This window comes from Micropterus salmoides, unplaced genomic scaffold (genome assembly GCF_014851395.1).
Source record: "Micropterus salmoides isolate LMB-PRFRI ecotype aquatic unplaced genomic scaffold, ASM1485139v1 Ms_hic_scaffold_11, whole genome shotgun sequence".
NCBI lineage: Eukaryota > Metazoa > Chordata > Actinopteri > Centrarchiformes > Centrarchidae > Micropterus > Micropterus salmoides.
In genome coordinates this window covers 35,651,046-35,670,701 of record NW_024040152.1, presented here as the reverse complement: position 1 = coordinate 35,670,701, position 19,656 = coordinate 35,651,046, and the positions used below count along the sequence as shown (strand labels likewise).

Sequence of the window (19,656 nt, the reverse complement as noted above, 5' to 3'; positions counted from 1 at the left end):
GTCAAAGTCATAATTTAATGAAAAAACATTTCCTGTTTCCAGGTCGGACAAAACAAGCGTTCTGAAGGGGGTCACACCAAAAAATCAGTCGATCTAGCTGAGCGCTCACTCACCTGTTCAGTGCTCTCCTGACAGCCAGCCTGACTCCGCCCCTCTCCACCTGGACGCTGATGCCTCTTTTCATCAGGTGTCTTTTCCTGTTTCCAGTCTTCATCCTTTACTTCAGCCTTCTTTCATACAGTCTGTCTCAGGTGTTTTCACGTCTCCCTGGAGACCAAAAGAAACCTGAAGCTTCCAGAAGCTCCACCTGACAACCAGCAACCCTGAGACTGGACTGACATCATGACTCACCTGCGCACACCTTCGCCTCCTCACAGCAGTACGTTCAATCTTCTTCTTCTTCTCAAATACAACATCTCCAGCTGCATCTGTCTGACCGTCTGTGTCTGTCCTCCAGCTGTGCAGAGGATCAGTTCCGCCGTCCTGCCTTCTGTCGTCCACCGATTCCTCTTCAGCCAATCAAAAGAGTTTCGGGTTGCTCACCTGCTCCTCAGGGCGCTGTTTGGGGCAGTGAGCGGTGCAGGTAACGTCCATTACTAACCCCAACCCCGGAGTCTACAATTCCTCCTTAACAGGCTAATGTTGTTATCACTCGTAGCATTAATGCTAAGAATTGTTAGCATTCTCTGTTGTTTTCTTTTCAAATTGTATTGTTTTCTTTTTATTTAAATGTTTATTAGAATTGTTATTTTTTAATTACTTATTTTTTTGTATTCTAAAATGATTTGAAATGAAGTTTTATTTTAAATTATTTTAAATTGTTAAATGATTTATTTACAATGTCCCATTTCATTTTATTTTTATTATAATAGTTTAGTTTTTGCATTATTTCATTATTACAGCAACAGCTATTATTATTTATTTAAATGTTTGCATAGATGTTTCATAAAGCACTCAATTTTATCAAATTAAAGTAATTTTTTAATTGACTACAATTTAAAATCAATTTAGCCAGAAAAATAAAGATGATACTGTTTTTTATATATTTTGTTTATTAAAATTATTTCATTTTTTGTATTACTTATACTTACTAATTATTATAGCAACAGCTATATATATTTTATATAATATATATTTTTTTATTTATAAATATTTAATCAACTCTATTTTCATCTATTTATTTTAATATGAAAAATAAATCACAAAAATCATAAAATGATTTTTATTTGATCTTTTTTCCAGTTGAATTTATTTTTGAATTGATTACATTTTATTGCTAGTTAATGTGTCCAGTTAACCTGACGCACCCCGTTATGATCCCTCAGTCCTGTTCCTGGGAGTCTGCCAAAGCCTCCCGCTGACCTTTGACCTGCAGCTGGCAGCAGGAGGTTTGTTTGTCGGTGAGCAGACGTCACACATCGCTTTTTACCTGAAATTATTAAATAATTGAAAGTCACATGTTGACTAACACATGTGTGTGCGTGCTCCAGCCGTGTGTGCGGTGTGCGGCGCCTTGTCCTCCACCTGCAGATGTTCGGTCCTCCTGATGTTTCCTGGCGTGTTCGGTTCTCGTGGCCGAGCCTACCTGATGCTGTTACTCCTGTCTGTGCTCTACAGAGGTGAACTCACACACACACACTAACTTTACCTGTACACCCGTGTGGGAGACTGTGGAGCCCTAAAACATTCAATAATATATATATATATTAATAATATATAATATATATCAATCCTTCGGAAATAAACAATCACATAATTAAATATAGAAATTAAGAGATAAATTGTGAAATAATTAAATGAATTAAATTCAACTCATGCTTATTACCTTATCTGCAAATGTACATAAATATTATTTTGGATTAACAGACATCTTGCTTATTTAGTGTTTTGTCCTACATAAATGACACAGTAGCTAAACCGAGTGATGATGGAGCTAAACTAGCCTAGCTTCTACCTGCTGCACCTGAGAGGATTTTCACATCTTAACAGACTTTAAAAACGTTGGATCCCAAAGACACAACGACAGATTGAACCTATGTTTGATATTTTAATCTTAAGAAGTCCAGACGGTTCAGGACCCCACACTTCTGGGGACTCGGGATCTCACAGAATCTCGAGTGATGAAACGTGACTTCAGACATAAACAAAGATGGAGGAGGCAGACTGTCAGCTGGTCGACCTTGTGCGTGAAACAAACTGTGGATGAACTCGAGGCTGAGAGGAGGGAATCAGCAGGTTTCTACATTTTAGAGACACAACACGCTGGGGACGCTTCCCGCTCAGCTCGCTCTCATCGGCCGCTGCAGGTTTCTGATCCAGTCAGTAAACCTTAAGAATTTGTCTGTAAAGTCCTCACAGGATCATTTTGGCCAATAATCTGTTCCCACCAGGCTCGGCTCGGCAACGCCCCCGCAATTGTCGGGAGGGCGAATCGTCCCGATCCTCCTCTAGTGTTCGGCCGGCGATAGCAGTGTAGCAGTAACGGCCTTTTTAGCTTCAGATTCCATTGATATTATGTGACTTGTTTAGGTTAAACTACCTTTGAATCAATTTTTGTTTTGTACATTCTAATATAAATAGACAGATAGCAAAACACACATTCACTAAATTCCTGAACTGCAGCACTCGCAACCCCAACGTTTACTGTGAACTGTGCTGTGTCACAGATCTTATTTAATTAAATTGGATTATATTGGTGAATGATGTAATGAGTGTGCTAGGGAATAATTTACCTTCATATCACATTTGTACATATCTGGCATCCTCTTTGCTACAAACCCGTACATGTCGAAGGATAAAGGAAGCAACACATCGACAATGGGAGACACACATTTCTTCAAAGGTTGAGCAACATGTTCCACAAGGGAAATTAAAAGAAGAAATTAAAAGGTGAGGCAGGGAACAAAGGGAAGGGCTGCAGGCAAATCAACAAACAAACAAACAAAAGAAGGCACCTTTCCAGCCGACCAGCCCCTTTTACTTTACAAACTACAAAGTCTTAAAGAATAAAACTCAAACTCCTATCTTCCTGTGATAATCTTGCTCTGCCAAACCAGAATTCCATCTTGCAGCCACCCATAAAGATAATGTTTGAATAAACAATGAAAACTAGGTGTGGTGCAGAAAATTAGAGATGCGTAAAACAAATAAACTAACCTAAGCCTGTTGTCCGGTTCCCACAACTACTGAGTTAATCCCTGAAACGAGTTAACATCAATCTGTATATCACAACAACCTGACTTAACATTATATACAGCAAAATATCACGCAGGTTATTCATGAACACAGCGAGAGGCAACAGAGACGGACTTTTATCAGCTCCCACAATCAGACGGGCAGCCTGACGATTGGCGGCAGAACCCCGTGGCGTGGGAAGGGGGCCCGTTCAGTTGAAAACGGGGGTCGACCAGGGAGGGAATCCCCCGACCTCGACAGTCTTATATCACATCAACTTGAGTGACCTGTTAATGTGAAACTAAACGTCATGTAGTATCATGAATAGCATTTTTAAATACTGTATTGTAATGTGTACTTGGAGTAGTATCATGTTGAAAAAACACAAATGTGCATTATGTCAAAGAATATGATATCTTGCAGTATTGGATGTGATTGAATGGATCTGTGTTGTATCGCTGTTGTAACGTGTCTCCTGATGATTTTACAGGACCGGTTTCTAACATCCAGCGTAACGTGGAGGCGGCTGCAGTGTCTCTGAGCTGTAACCTGGACCTGCAGGTTCATCACAGCAAGTTACTGTGGAGAGACACCATCAGACCTTTTATACTCATCGCCCAGGAGCTCATGGTGACTGGGACAAGACTTTAAAACCAGACCATTATAGCTTGCAGGCTTGCTAGCAGCACTACAGTGCTTTGAGCTAAATGCTAACATCAGAATCAGGAAGAGATTTATTGCCAAGTAGTATTTTACATGGTGGTTTGCTATGTTGCTACACATGAACATACATGTGACATTAATAATAAGCATACTAACAGTGACAGTTTAACATCAGCAGATATATTTACCATGTTTTCATGCTTAATTCAGTGTGTTAGCATGCTAACATTAGCTAATTAGCAGTAAACACAGCATACAGCTGAGGCTGATGGTAATCTAATTAGTTCAGCAGGTATATGGTCATAAACCAAAAGATGGAAAGTCAGAGGATCAGCAAAGATATTTCAGTTTATCCTGAGGGGAACATGAAGGTCTGGACCACATTTCATCAAAATCCATTTAGCAGCTGCTGATGTTTCAGTCTGAACAACATGAAGGACAGACCGACAGACATTACCATCCATAGAGCGACGCTGCTGGCATGGCTGAAAACTGCTAAATGCATTTGCCAAATTTACGAAAATACAAAACAAAACAAAAGATGTGTTTTTATCTGATTGTCGGCTGTGTCTGTATGTTGTTGTTGTTATGGTTCAACCCGTTCTCATCCCAGGGCGTTACATATGGACATGTATTCTGACACCTTGGCATTGCTTTTTAACGCCCTGGGTACTCTTTAGTATTGTTTTTGCACGCATAGGCCTCGGCGGTGAATACACGGAGCAACTTTTAGAGCAATGGTGCTGGGCAATGTTGCTGTCAATGGTAATGAGTAAAGATTACTACTGTAATCCCCTTCCCCCATCACTCCGCCACCCACCCCGCGCCATCAAAAATGTGCAGTTTCACTGTAATGGGGGGGTCTGGAAACCAGTCAGTATCTGGTGTGACCACCATTTGCCTCACGCAGTGCAACACATCTTCTTTGCATAGAGCTGATCAGGTTGTTGATTGTGGCCTGTGGAATGTTGGTCCACTCCACTTCAATGGCTGTTCAAAGTTGCTGGATATTGGCAGGACCTGGAACACGCTTTCACATACGCCGATCCAGAACATCCCAAACATGGTCAATGGGTGACATGTCCGGCGAGTATGTTGGCCATGCAAGGACTGGGAAGTTTTCTGCTTCCAGGAATTGTGTACAGATCCTTGCAACATGGAGGCGTGCATTATCATGCTGCAACATGAGGTGATGGTCGTGGATGAATGGCACAACAGTGGGCCTCAGGATTTCATCATGGTATCTCTGTGCATTCAAAATGCCATCAATAAAATTTTTGTCCATAACACTTGTCTGACCATACCATAACCCCACCGCCACCATGGCCCACTTGATCCACAACGTTGACATCAGCAAACCGCTAATCCACATGACGCCATACACACTGTCTGTCATCTGCCCTGTACAGTGAAAACCGGTTCATGACGGTTGGATGTACTGCCAAATTCTCTGACACGTCTTTGGAGACGGCTTATGGTAGAGAAATGAACATTCAATTCACGGGCAACAGCTCTGGTGGACATTCCTGCAGCCAGCGTGCCAAATGCACGCTCCCTCAGAAATTACGACATCTGTGGCATTGTGTGTGATGGAACTGCACATTTTGGAGTGACCTTTTATTGTGGCCAGCCAAAAACCTTTTATTGTGACCAGCCTAAGGCACACCTGTACAACACCCATGCTGTTTGATCAGCGTCTTGATATGCCACACCTGTGAGGTGGATGAATTATCTCGGCAAAGGAGAAGTGCTCACTGACACAGATTTTGACAGATTTGTGCAAAAACAAAAGTGTTGCGTCTGTAATTTTGTTCAGTGTATAACTAGTGGTTGTGAAACGTTGCAGTTTGTTTAGGTTTAGGTACCAAAAATACTTGGTTAGGTTTAGGAAAAGGTCATGGTTTGGGTTAAAATAACTATGTTAGTTACATCACTGAAATTATGTAAGTTAAGTTTTGCTACCTACGTACCATCACTAAAAGTTTTTTTCACAAGGGAAATGAACACCAGTCATCTGGGTGAAAGTCAGGTTCTGGTCCCAACCGTCCATCCCACCACCTCCTTACTCTGACTTTTCTGTTATTTAAAGTAATACTTTTAGCATTAAACAATGGCGCTAAAGACATGACAAAGTGTAGCTTGACATTCTGGGAATGAGAACAGCCTAGCTGCATGGATGTGTTTGTGGAACAAAATATGGCAGATGTATCTGGTCCTAATAGGAGTGTTAACTGATGCGTGTTGTGTTTCCTGTTCAGGATGACGAAGCTGAGTTTCAGTCGGAGGCTCAGAGCATCAGCAGGAAGTTTCAGAACATCAGAGACGAGGTCGTCCTTCAGTACGGATACGACCAATTCAAACCCAAACACGCTGCCGGGAACAGCACACAAGAGCAGTACACCTCCAAGACCATGATGCAGTGCGACGGTGAGTGAGATGAACTAGAGTTTTAATAGGAAGCTGTGTAAAAAAGCATCAAGTGGACGTTAAATTTATCGTCCGCTTGTGTCTGTTTGTTTTCCAGGTGTGGTGGACGAGGGTGTGCAGCGATGTACTGACTGGTTCAGCCTCAGGTGGGAGGAATGTATGACTGCGATCCCGGTCCCCGTCATTAACCACATCCTCTGCGTCTCCATGAAGTTCCACTTCCTGTGTGATATCATGAGAGGTGAAAGGTCCCACTGGCCAGGGTCTTTCTGTGGTCTCCACTTAAACTACGACTAGACTCAAATTCAAGATATTTACTGCACATTCAGGCTCTGACTGCTCAGAAGTTCCACATAATTTTGCGCTGCATTGAGATCTTAAAATGTCTGATGGCATGTTTCTCTTGTTCTAGTGTCTGAGTGGTTAATCTCTGCTATTTTACTGTCTTATAGCACTTAAATAAATTATCATACAGCACTTCACACAGACATACAGATTGTCCCACTGTAGCAGGAAACGCCATTGATCCATGCTGTGGTAACTGTATACACAGCATTACTGCAGCTTAATCAACAAACACCACTTGTTATATAAATAGATTTTTTAAATGATAGTTTGACCTAATGCTCATTGCCATAGAGCTACCAATTTGACCATTGTTCAAACTTTTTCAAGGCACTATGTAGCTAGCCTGCTAGCTTAGATACAAGAAAGTGTTGAAATGAAATAATTGGCACTTTTGCACTGAACAATTTGCACACCTTGTTCTCATATGAAATGATCTTGCCCTGTACTGTATTGTAATATGATCTCGGTGTCCTGTCTGGTAAGTTGTCTTCAAATTGTATTTATGATGGATTGACTGTGTTTTAATACATGACTACAACCAAATTTCCCCATGTGGAATGCTAAAATTCGACTTGACTTGATTTGATCACACCAGTGACAGCTGCCTAGTAAGTTCATTTAAAATAGTAGCTTTCACAGAAAAAAGTCACAGTGTGCTTTACAAGAGTAAAATATTAGAAATATGAGCAAATGAAAAGAAAAATAGTAAAGAAACAACAATGAGTAAAAAGCAAAAAGAACAGTAAAACATAAGCAATAATAGACCTTAAAACACACACGTTTTCACATTGTAGACGGCACGCGGCGAGACAAAGGCTAACTTGAATAAAAGAGTATTTAACTGTTGTTAAACAGAAAAATACAGCAGAACGGCAGTGATACACCTGCAAACATTCAGCCAATATGCAAACGATACCTTGCTGTATATCTCTGTTTGGACTCCCATTGACAACTGTACTGCATGCATCTGTCACATGATTCAGAACGTCTTACATTTGAATCAAGATAAACCTGAGATTATGGTTATTGGAGCAGTTTGAGTCCTGCGTTCACACCAACTCAAACTCTCCAAGGTTCTGTTCAACCGGACTAAACAAGACTCTGAACATGACTAAAAACATGACTTCTTTAATCAGTTTAGAAATATTCAAGCCATTCATCTGTCATTCTGATACAGAGAGGTTCGTACATCATTTGTCTATAACAGGCTCTTCTTCTTCTTCGTCAGTGATGACTCCGTGGTGCAGGGAGCAGATCCCTGTGGAGGGAAACTTTGGGCAGCTGTTTGATCAGCTGAACCGTTCAGTCGACCTGCTGTCCAGAGAGTTCAGCACCGAGCTCGTCCTGCAGGTCACTGCCTTCGCCTCCTCCACCCTCAGCAAAATCTTTACATGGTTACATGGTTCTCTGCTAATGCGTAGATAGATGAGTCTTTGCGTCCTCTGACCTCCTGCAGGAGCAGCAGCAGCAGTCGGTGTTAGGTGGAGCTCCGCTGGATCAGGAGATCACTCAGGCTGTTAGAGGATCCTTCCAGAAGCTGATGACGACCATGAAGCAGCTGCTTAACGTCCTGCATCTGCTGCGCTCTTTCACCTTCATCACCATCTTCATCCAGTAAGATCTAAAAGTCTGACTTCAGCTTTTTCTTTCTGCTGAGTCAGAGACCAAAACCTCCTCCTCTTCTTCCTCCTCAGAGCGTTTAGTTACCTTATACAGTACAGGAGGGACGTTCAATTCGATAACGTCTACATCACCACCTACTTCAGGCAGACTGACGCCCGCCGGAGGAGAGCGGTAACATCATCATCATCACCTCTTTCCCTGCAGTGTGAAAAAGATTTCTCCACTTCAGAACGATCTTGATCCATCATCTCGTGTTGTGTGATGTGTTTAGGGGAAGCGCTGTCTGCTGCCTCTGAAACAATCAGAGAAAAAGAATTTCATCAACCCCTGGAGTCCAAAGATCCACCCTGAGGAGCTCGAACAAGTGGTGGGTAACACCAATATTAATGATACCTGTGCTTTACCAGTGCTCTGATCTGAACCCAGTACTTTCAGACTGATACCATGATGTGGGTTAGTTCACAAACGATCTGGTTCTTTAAGACAAAATTTTGGTACAAAGAAAGGGGACTGAGTCTTCCTTGGTGAGAGCCGTTCTTTTTATCATTGAGTTCAAATCAAAAGTGTCACAAACAGCGCCACAGTGGGTTCACTTGTTTAATCGCATCAGCAGGTCAGAGTTCAAAATGTTTTCTGGTATTATGTGTTGCATGGGTTTTTACACTTTATTCATATAACACATTATATATGAAGATTCTCAGTTGGATCTGTGTGCATATTCGTGAGGCTCTAGATTAGGTGGGAGAGCAGCCTTGATTGAGTCTTTCCAGGCACTTCATGATTACTGGTGTTAATACCACTGTCCCATAATCACTGAGGCAGGTTACTGTAGTCTGCTTCGGAACTGGCACTGCGGTGGATGTCTTCAGACAGCCCGTTCTCAGCTCGGGGTGTCCAATACCAACTCTTTCAGAAAAAGTGACAAAACGTAGTTATTTGACACACTTTTCTATGAGACGCTTCCGGAAGCCAAACTGAGATAAGAATGCGTTGCTACAGACAGGTGTGGACATTACACTGTGATAGGGATCGGTTAAAGATATTCATAAATACCTCAGCTAGCTCTGCAGGACAGTCCGTCCTGAAACACCGTCTGTTCTGGACTGTGTGTGTGATGTCTGCAGGCAGGATAATGAGTACCTGACTGCTGGTATCTTGACATGGAGGGGTGGTCATGACATTAGGGTTGCACCATATATCAGCATCATCATCGCAATGTGCCCAACCTCAGTAGTCACATCACTGAACTATAATGTCAAGCAAGTGAAATTATCACCTCAACTTTTTTGCTGCTTGATACAAAAGAAAAACTCGCACAGTTCTTATTTTCCACGACTAAAGAGAAGTCTGTCAGATGTAACATCATTTACTCTGACTGAAGGGTTCTTGTATACACAGAGTCTGTTGCCAGTGAGTGACCAGCGGGTCACAATACAGTTCTTGATCAGTTTATCAAACTACCAAATCAGGCCCCATCAGTTGTTGATGACAGTGTGAATATAAGTGAGAGAGAACAGGAAAAAAACACCGACACAGTGGATTTGGTTGCAAAAAGAAAAGCAACTTTTGGAAACCATCTGGTGGTTTTAGCTGCTCTTTGATTTTTATTGATCTCATTTTAAAATCTATTTCCTGCATTCAAGCTCAAGAAAGGTTAGTTTGCACTCAAAGAAAAAAGAAGATTTATTTTTATTTTGTATGCATTTTCCTATAAATTCACCCCAATAACGCTGGGATGTTATTTTCAAATAGAGCAACTGAACTGTAGAGCTACTTTTTTTTTTGCAGTGTCAGTTTTATTTCGAGCAGCCCTACATGACAGTCTCTGGTCTCTCCTCCTCGTGGCAGCCGAAGAAGCAGTTGAGCTGCTCAGCCGCTGAGGAACGTCTGCTGTTAGTCGCTGGAATGGATGCTCTGGTTGGATAAATGACGTTTACCTTGCCATGCACAGCGGGGGTCTTTGAGTTTGGCTTTCAATTCTCCGCTTATTATTAACGTGTGTGTGTTGGCAGACCTCGGGTGTGTTGCAGGTGCTGTCGGCCTCTCTGCTGTCTGTCGGCCTGCTGTCGGTCGACTTCTCTCTGTTCCACGTCTTGGACATCGTCAGCAGACACACCTTCACCCAGTTCAACCTGACCAGTAACCACGCACACAACATAAATGTTACCATTTGATGAATTGTAGTTGAATTGTATATTTGAAAGATATTATACTTTATAACCGTGAAAATAACACATGATGATGGTGAAATAATAAGACCACCTGTTATTGTTATCAAGCTAACGTGCTCATTCATAATAATTCATTGTGTTGCATATTATTCCTTTTTTTGAAGCTTTATTTCATCTCTTTTATAAGCAAGACAAAAGTACATAAAGTAACAAAATATAACAGAACTATAACTAAAGAACAAACAAAGGCATTATAGAAAAATGTTTAAATCTTTACATATTTTATCTGTTTTGACTGCTTTTTCATTCTTTAAACCAAATAAAGTATTAATGTATTAATTTACTTTCTATCTTAAAAACTGGTAATTGTGGTTTCTTGTTCAACCATTTGCACTTGAGAACATAAAACTTTCCATACAAAATAAAGAGGTTATATATATACATATCTTATTTTACAATCAATATCATTCTTCTCATAAAAAAATCTCTTTTCTGCAAAATAATAGTTGAACCAGTTGAACCAGTCAATGTCTTAAAGAGGTTTTCCAAATCTAACCAAAATAATTTGGTACAAACACAATCATAAAATAAAGACACATGGTTTCAGCTTCACCGCTGCAAAACACACTTTCCTCAGCATCTTTCATGAACCTTGAGATCACCTGGTTCACAGGATAAATAAAATGTATAATTGCATATTATTCCTTTTAAATGAAACTCAGGGTTTCTGGGTAATGAAGTCCTCTCTCTGCAGGCAGTCACAAGGTGGACATCAGAGTGGGCGGAGCCTCCATGATGGCCCGCCTCCTGAGGAAGACAGTTTCAGCCTTCAACAGCTCGTCCATCCTTCACATCCAAACCGACAACCGGGGTAGGTCACAGGTCAAAGGTCACGCCGGATTTCTGCAGCACAAACTCTTAAACATCCGGCAGTGACGAAGCGCTAAGTCTTTATTTATCTTTAGGCCAGAGAAAATACATATTGCCAAAACTTTATGTTAAAAATAAATAAATAATGCTCACCTACAGTAAGCAGAACAAATTTATCAAACTTGTACAAACCATGTGACCGGAATTCGCTCTGAGCTTTTTCACCCTGAGGCAGACTGTGCACCTGATCAGAGGTGTAGCTCAGGTTATGTCACCTGCATGTTGTAGGTAGCAGAGCTCAACACAGCGTAAGAAGACCTCAGTGAGGCTCAAAGAGAAAAAAGCAGCTCAGTGCAAAATCAACACAGGAGAGGAAACAGTTAACACTGAACAGAGTAGAGTTGTTTATCGTCATTGTTTCAGGAGTGATACTGGAGAACATGACACATTCATATTTTAAAGACACTTTTTAGCCTCAGCTAAAAGCCAAATCTGTGAAACAGATGATGTAAACCAGCAGCTCCGCCTGCATCCAAACCACTGGATCAAAGTGACTGAAAGAGGCTGCTGTCCACATGCTCTCTGCCAGATTTTATATCAAACTGAACCAGCAGAGGGCGGCCTCTCTCTCTCTCCCTCTCTCTCTCTCAGCTCAGGACAAGATTATACAAATATTAATACAGGTGCATCTCAAAAAATGTAAATATTGTGGAAATGTTCATTGTGAGCAACAAAACCAGATTGAGAGATTAAAGGCTCAGGAAACAGGTGCAGGTGTTTTGAGTTCAGTAGCAGACCACAGCTCTTCTCCGGTTGACTATTTTTTGTAAACTCTTTATTCTGAAAATATTTTCCATGAGCTGTGAGACGCAATCCTCAAGATTAAAACAAAAAAAAAATCTTCAAATAATTCAGTAATGATTCTAGAATATATTATAATAAAATTACAGAAGAAAACGAACTTTCCCACAATATTACTTTTTTTTAGATGCACTGGCTCCCTGTATGTTTTAGAATTGACTTTAAAATTCTATTGATCACTTTTAAAGCTCTTCATGGCCTCTCGCCTTGTTATATTTCTGACCTTTTAGTCCCATACGCACCAGCACGTACCTTGAGATCCTCGGGCAGAGGTCTGTTGTCTGTTCCAGAGTCTCGACTGAAAACTAAAGGGGACAGAGCGTTTGCTGTCAGGGCCCCGAGGCTCTGGAACAGCCTGCCCGAGGAAATCAGGTCGGCTGAGTCAGTGAACTCTTTTAAGTCCCTTCTTAAAACAGACTTTTATAGGAGAGCTTTTCCCGATCTTATTTGACTTCATTTTATCCCTTTTATTTTATTCTATTTTATATATTTTATTCTTAAACGTGTATTTTAGTCTCTTCAATGTTTTCTTGTTTTATCATGTATTGTTTTTGTATTATTCTTTACACTTGTTAAAGCACTTTCTAACTTGTTTTTGAAAAGTGCTCTACAAATAAAGATTATTATTATTATTATTATTAATTGAATTGCCTTGTTGTTGAAATTACCTGTACAAATAAACTCGGCCTGACAAGAACACACCTCTCTCTCTCTCTCTCTCTCTCTCTCTCTCTCTCTCTCTCTCTCAGTGTGTGTCTCTCCCCCCTCCTCCCTCTCTGCTGGTGTGTATGTGAGCTGTGCAGGGTTTGTCCTGTTGGTGGCGCTCTTCAGCTGCCTTCAGGTTTACACCAACCGCCTCAGACGGGTCATTGCTGCCTTCTACCACCCAGAGGTACAAACACAAACACCTACACACAGTGCTGAAGCACCTTAAACCTGCGTCCTCTCCAGCGGCCAGCAGGGGGCGACTTAAACCTGCGTCCTCTCTAGCAGCCAGCAGGGGGCGACTTAAACCTGCGTCCTCTCTAGCGGCCAGCAGGGGGCGCCTTAAACCTGCGTCCTCTCTAGCAGCCAGCAGGGGGCGACTTAAACCTGCGTCCTCTCTAGCAGCCAGCAGGGGGCGACTTAAACCTGCGTCCTCTCCAGCGGCCAGCAGGGGGCGACTTAAACCTGCGTCCTCTCTAGCAGCCAGAAGGGGGCGACTTAAACCTGCGTCCTCTCCAGCAGCCAGCAGGGGGCGACTTAAACCTGCGTCCTCTCCAGAAGCCAGCAGGGGGCGACTCCAGCGGCTGCAGAAAGAAGTGTGATTGTACGACTAATTTTTTGGTCCCATTTGAATTGTGCTCTGAATTACACTCATGATGATGGTCAATTTAAAATATACATTTAAAAGACAAGAAAGTTGCAGTTTGATGTAAAACTGTTGAAGTGTTAGACTGAAAATACATAATTAAAAAGAGCACAAAGCAAAAAGTCGCGTATCGTAACTTGAAGCTAATGTTTCTGAAGCTAACGTCAAAGAGATTACATGAGAGGATGATGTGATAAAAGGACCGAGAGACGCTGGATTAAACAAATCACGTGAGATTTATTTCTATGTGGAACATAGCTAAGTTATCTAGCTAGCAGCAACCAAGCAATGAACGTTAGCTTAGCATTACCACGCTAACGTGTTGGTGATGTACGTATACTGTGCGAGACGAGAGATGTAGATGTAGATGTAACGACATGTAACTTTACTGTTTTACCATCATAGCTAGCTCCTCCGTCTCGTCCAAATATGATCACGTCTGAATCCAAAAAACCAAGATGGCGACGCTCAAAATACCAAACTGGAGGCTTCAGAACGTCGGTCCACAAACCAACAGGGGACGTCACGGCGGCTACGCTCATGTCTCTTCTTTGTGTGTTTCTGTGTTTTAATACAGTAACATACTGATATTAATAACAACCTGGTTGCAGTTGTAGTAGTATTGTGGTAATCAATAGTATTAGTTTTGCTTTACATCTGAAAGGGTTAAACGTGATGACGCTGCAGCTGACGGAGGCGTGAGTGTGTTCCTCTGGTGCTCAAACTGCAGTAGTGGGAGTACTTGCAGTAACAATAGCAGCATTTGTAGTGTGTTGTAGTAAACAGTGTACCTGTTTGTGTTGGTTTGAACATTCATTAGAGGCTGTGATGTCACTTCCTCTCCCCTACTGATGAAGCAAATCGCTCAAATCTCATTAACACACACACACACAAACATACACACACACACACTCTCTCTGTGAGCTGCAGTAAATCTGATCTGAGAGCAGATTAGTGTAAGAGCTTTACAGCTGACAGGCTGAACTGTGGTCGAGAGACACTTAGAGGCAAAGAGAGAGAGAGAATTGTTGTTGTGATTGTTTGATATTTTAACAATTATTCCTTTATTTGTATTTTGTTTTTAAATTTCACATTTGCTACTTTTTTTTTAATAAATGTTTTATTTTTTGTTAATACACACACACACACTTAGTGTTTTATTTATTTATTTTAAGTTATTATTTTCATTTTCTAACACACACACGCTTATTTAATTTATGTACTTTTATTTTTAATATTTATTTTACATAATTCTTATTTTATATATTTTTTATTATAATTTAATTTTTTATTAACACACACAAACACAACTTTTACTGTTTTATTTACTTATTTAATGAAATTAATTGTTCTTTTGTAATTTATTTGTAGCTTTGGTGATATTGTTTCTATACATTCATGCCAATAAAGCTGATTTGAATTGAATTGAAATTGAAGGCTTTAGCGACTTTAATGAGCTGATCTGAGATTTTTACACACAAAACAAAACAAAAACTTCCCAACAACAGCTGAAACGATTAATTATCGATGATAAAACAATAATGATTGTAAGACCTGTGAGGTTTGGACTGTTGCTTGGAAACAACAAGCGTTGCGAAGGCGTCATGATGTAAAAGTCACCCTTTGCTTTATGTACCACCGTTTTGAAGCCTCAGAAGTATAACTTTTGAGAGAAGGCATCTTCTATGAACATTGGTTTCGAACAGCCTTTTAGGGCAGGACATATGGCAACATGTGACATCAGCACGCCGCCTTGCTTCTCTTCTGGCTGTCAGTCACTGGCCTCAGCGTCAGGCTCCTCAGAAATCAAACTAAACAAACTTTGGTTGGTTCCAGTCACTGGCTAATATGAAAGGATTAGTTCTCCCTAACTTTACAAAAATGGAAAAACTTTAAAAACAAATTTGGCTTGTTTATCCGCCAGACACACAGATCTTCTTACAAGACAGGAAAAGAACATTTGATCTGTTGTGAACATCACTTAACGTCCTGTTAGACACCTGTTGAGACAGCAGTTTTACCTGTTTCAAACACATGAGAGGGCGGAGCTAGCTAGCTTGGTTAGCTAGGTGAATCTGGAAATCAGGTTAACTTTGATATTAACTGGGATGCTAATTTTGGTCGCCATGGTAGCAACTTGTCAGTCAGCTTGTAGCCCCGCCCTAAAGCCTCCCCTGCTTCCTGGTCTCTGTTCCTCTAAATGGGACCATAATTTACTAAATGAACATCATGCTGTGTTGAAGAAGACTTGAAACTAGCGACTGAGACCAGAAACTCATCAGGAAAGTGTTTACTGAGGGAATAAATCAGCTGACAAGTAGAAACAGTTTCTCACAGACTTTTATACAATCACACTTCTTTCGCTGGAGTCGCCGCCTGCTGGCTGCTAGAGAGGACGCAGGTTTAAGTCGCCCCCTGCTGGAGAGGACGCAGCTTTAAGTCGCCCCCTGCTGGCCGCTACAGAGGACGCAGGTTTAAGTCGCCCCCTGCTGGCCGCTACAGAGGACGCAGGTTTAAGTCGCCCCCCTGCTGGCTGCTAGAGAGGACGCAGGTTTAAGTCGCCCCCTGCTGGCTGCTAGAGAGGACGCAGGTTTAAGTCGCCCCCTGCTGGCTGCTAGAGAGGACGCAGGTTTAAGTCGCCCCCTGCTGGAGAGGACGCAGCTTTAAGTCGCCCCCTGCTGGCCGCTACAGAGGACGCAGGTTTAAGTCGCCCCCCTGCTGGCTGCTAGAGAGGACGCAGGTTTAAGTCGCCCCCTGCTGGCTGCTGGAGAGGACGGAGCTTTAAGTCGCCCCCTGCTGGCCGCTACAGAGGACGCAGGTTTAAGTCGCCCCCTGCTGGCCGCTAGAGACGACGCAGGTTTAAGTCGCCCCCTGCTGGCCGCTGGAGAGGACGCAGGTTTAAGTCGCCCCCTGCTGGCCGTTAGAGAGGACGTAGGTTTAAGGCGCCCCCTGCTGGCCGCTAGAGAGGACGCAGGTTTAAGTCGCCCCCTGCTGGCCGTTAGAGAGGACGCAGGTTTAAGGCGCCCCCTGCTGGCCGCTAGAGAGGACGCAGGTTTAAGTCGCCCCCTGCTGGCCGCTAGAGAGGACGCAGGTTTAAGTCGCCCCCTGCTGGCCGCTAGAGAGGACGCAGGTTTAAGTCGCCCCCTGCTGGCCGCTAGAGAGGACGCAGGTTTAAGTCGCCCCCTGCTGGCCGCTAGAGAGGACGCAGGTTTAAGTCGCCCCCTGCTGGCCGCTAGAGAGGACGCAGGTTTAAGTCGCCCCCTGCTGGCTGCTAGAGAGGACGCAGGTTTAAGGCGCCCCCTGCTGGCTGCTGGAGAGGACGTAGGTTTAAGTCGCCCCCTGCTGGCTGCTAGAGAGGACGTAGGTTTAAGTCGCCCCCTGCTGGCTGCTAGAGAGGACGCAGGTTTAAGGCGCCCCCTGCTGGCCGCTAGAGAGGACGCAGGTTTAAGTCGCCCCCTGCTGGCCGCTAGAGAGGACGTAGGTTTAAGTCGCCCCCTGCTAGCTGCTAGAGAGGACGCAGGTTTAAGGCGCCCCCTGCTGGCCGCTAGAGAGGACGCAGGTTTAAGTCGCCCCCTGCTGGCCGCTAGAGAGGACGTAGGTTTAAGTCGCCCCCTGCTAGCTGCTAGAGAGGACGCAGGTTTAAGTCGCCCCCTGCTGGCCGCTAGAGAGGACGTAGGTTTAAGTCGCCCCCTGCTGGCTGTTAGAGAGGACGTAGGTTTAAGTCGCCCCCTGCTAGCTGCTAGAGAGGACGTAGGTTTAAGTCGCCCCCTGCTGGCTGCTAGAGAGGACGCAGGTTTAAGTCGCCCCCTGCTGGCCGCTAGAGAGGACGTAGGTTTAAGTCGCCCCCTGCTGGCTGCTAGAGAGGACGTAGGTTTAAGTCGCCCCTGCTGGCTGCTAGAGAGGACGCAGGTTTAAGTCGCCCCCTGCTGGCCGCTAGAGAGGACGTAGGTTTAAGTCGCCCCCTGCTGGCTGCTAGAGAGGACGCAGGTTTAAGTCGCCCCCTGCTGGCCGCTAGAGAGGACGTAGGTTTAAGTCGCCCCCTGCTGGCTGCTAGAGAGGACGCAGGTTTAAGTCGCCCCCTGCTGGCCGCTAGAGAGGACGTAGGTTTAAGTCGCCCCCTGCTGGCTGCTAGAGAGGACGCAGGTTTAAGTCGCCCCCTGCTGGCCGCTAGAGAGGACGCAGGTTTAAGTCGCCCCCTGCTGGCCGCTAGAGAGGACGTAGGTTTAAGTCGCCCCCTGCTGGCTGCTAGAGAGGACGCAGGTTTAAGTCGCCCCCTGCTGGCTGCTAGAGAGGACGCAGGTTTAAGGTGCTTCGGTATCAGCGTCAGTTGTTAGAGCCGGAGGTTCATCCAGAGAATAATCAGATTGATCCGATATGAAAATAATCTGTCTGTCTGTCAGAGGGAGAAGAAGCGAGTCTTGTTCCTCTACAACCTGCAGATCCAGAGGCGGTTTTCCTCCCCAGACAGGAAACGTCTCATCAGCAAGGGACGGAGAAGCTGGTCGGTGAGTGGCTCTCTATTCGTGCGCTCCATTTACCTCAGAAGTCGGAGGTCGGAGCTGGGAACGACGTCACACCCGAGTTGATGTTCCAGTATAATAAACGGTATAAACTACAGCTTTCACTGTTGATACTTGGAGCAGCCATCTTGGATGACGAAGTTGGGGTAGTGCGGTTCTCCCGACTTTCCAAGTCGGAAATCCGACTTAAAGGGGCGTTCCCTTTGAAATTTCCGATTTTGAACTCGGAAATTCTGACTTCCCATGTCAAATGGAACGCACCATGTGATCCAGACCACTGGGGCGAGTTCAGCGCTGACAAAACGTTTTGCTACGTTTTATTGGAATGGAAACGGCGGTTCCCTGAACACCCTGCTGTGAACACTGCTGACTTTTTAACACCGTCGTGTTTACAAACTTGTCGCAGCTGATTGGATAAAACCTGAGACACGCCCACCAAACAGAAGAAAACATATCTCGAAGCCCGTTGCAGAACGTTGCATGAAAATGTGTTGTTCAATCCCAAAACGTTCAAAACCTGTGCAAAACGTTTTAAGATTGAACTCGCCACTGGTGATCGCTGCTCGTTGCGGCCGGAGCCCGATTCGCTCTCACAAACATAAACAACGACGAGTTCACAAGACGAAGTGAACTGCGATTAAAATTTTTAATCTTTGCCCAACACTAGTTACATTAAACCCGTTTGTTTTAATATTCAGAAGACGGAGGTTCTGAAATGTATCTGTGTTTGTCTCCTGCAGGTGTTCGAGTGTCTGAGCAGGTGTGGGCGTGGTCGTCGTCACCAACAGTACTCCGAGGAGACGCGCTACGACCCGGATTAAACCAGGACAGGAAGTTCACATAAACCTTTTAAACCCGTCTGAGCGTAAAGAATAAATTCTGCTACCGAGTCACGTTTAGTTCTTTCTGCTGATCAGTGAGAAAACTCACCTGGTGAGTTCCCGCAGGTGAAGCGGCTGTAAATGAGCACCGACAAGACTCATTATTATCCAAAGTGACTTACGATGCCGTTCGTTGGACGAGTTTCTAAATCTACTGCTCCTGCAGGTTATTCCTACAAACTGATGGGAGCAACCTGAACTCACTGAACATGTTGTGAGTCGGGTCCGCGACGCCTGACGGGACTTTCTTCCTGGTTCTGACTTTGTATATTTGGGAGAGGTCGTTTATATTTATGCCTGCTATGTTACTGCAACAATTCCTTCCAACACATTTCTGTTTTTGAAGGACAGCGACCCAAACCAGCAGGTAAAGAGAAGGTTAGACTCACTCTAACAGTAACAGTAAAACATTTAATGCGGCATTCAGACCAACCGCGTATTTTCTCCTCGCGACGCTTTCCTCACGTGAGTTCATTCGCTGCAAGTGTTCACACACAACGCGAGAATAACACGAATAAACACAACTCTCCATTTACTTTTACATTTTGCTGTTATTTAATAGAAACAAACGGATCAAACTGATGCTGAAATAATGACAACATGATGCAGATTTGTTAAACATATGAATTGATGCTTTGTCAAGTCTGTCAGCAGGACAGCAGCTTCTAAAATGTTTGTTTTCTGAATGGAGTTTGGTTCGATCAGGGCTATGCTATGCTAACCTGTTCACAGTAAAGTACAACAACAGCTGGAATAAAGTTACAGAC

The 19,656-nt window shown here is 43.5% G+C and overlaps 1 protein-coding gene across 2 annotated transcripts; it reads left to right on the top strand.

The window, feature by feature from the left end:
- Positions 1-240: 240 nt before the first annotated feature.
- Positions 241-18,897, top strand: LOC119898205 (E3 ubiquitin-protein ligase DCST1-like). 2 transcript variants are annotated; one of them, XM_038712396.1, is made up of 16 exons: positions 241-379; positions 458-583; positions 1,326-1,400; positions 1,491-1,619; positions 3,665-3,804; positions 6,096-6,264; positions 6,362-6,505; positions 7,841-7,962; positions 8,069-8,226; positions 8,307-8,406; positions 8,507-8,602; positions 10,248-10,374; positions 11,161-11,277; positions 12,887-13,029; positions 17,889-17,993; positions 18,749-18,897. In XM_038712396.1, exons 1-16 carry the CDS (start codon positions 343-345, stop codon positions 18,827-18,829), a joined length of 1,869 nt encoding a protein of 622 aa, XP_038568324.1. In that variant the 5' UTR covers positions 241-342; the 3' UTR covers positions 18,830-18,897. The 2 variants fall into 2 exon arrangements, with proteins under 2 accessions (XP_038568324.1, XP_038568323.1); XM_038712395.1 differs by having other exon boundaries at positions 252-583.
- The last annotated feature ends 759 nt before the right edge of the window (positions 18,898-19,656 follow it).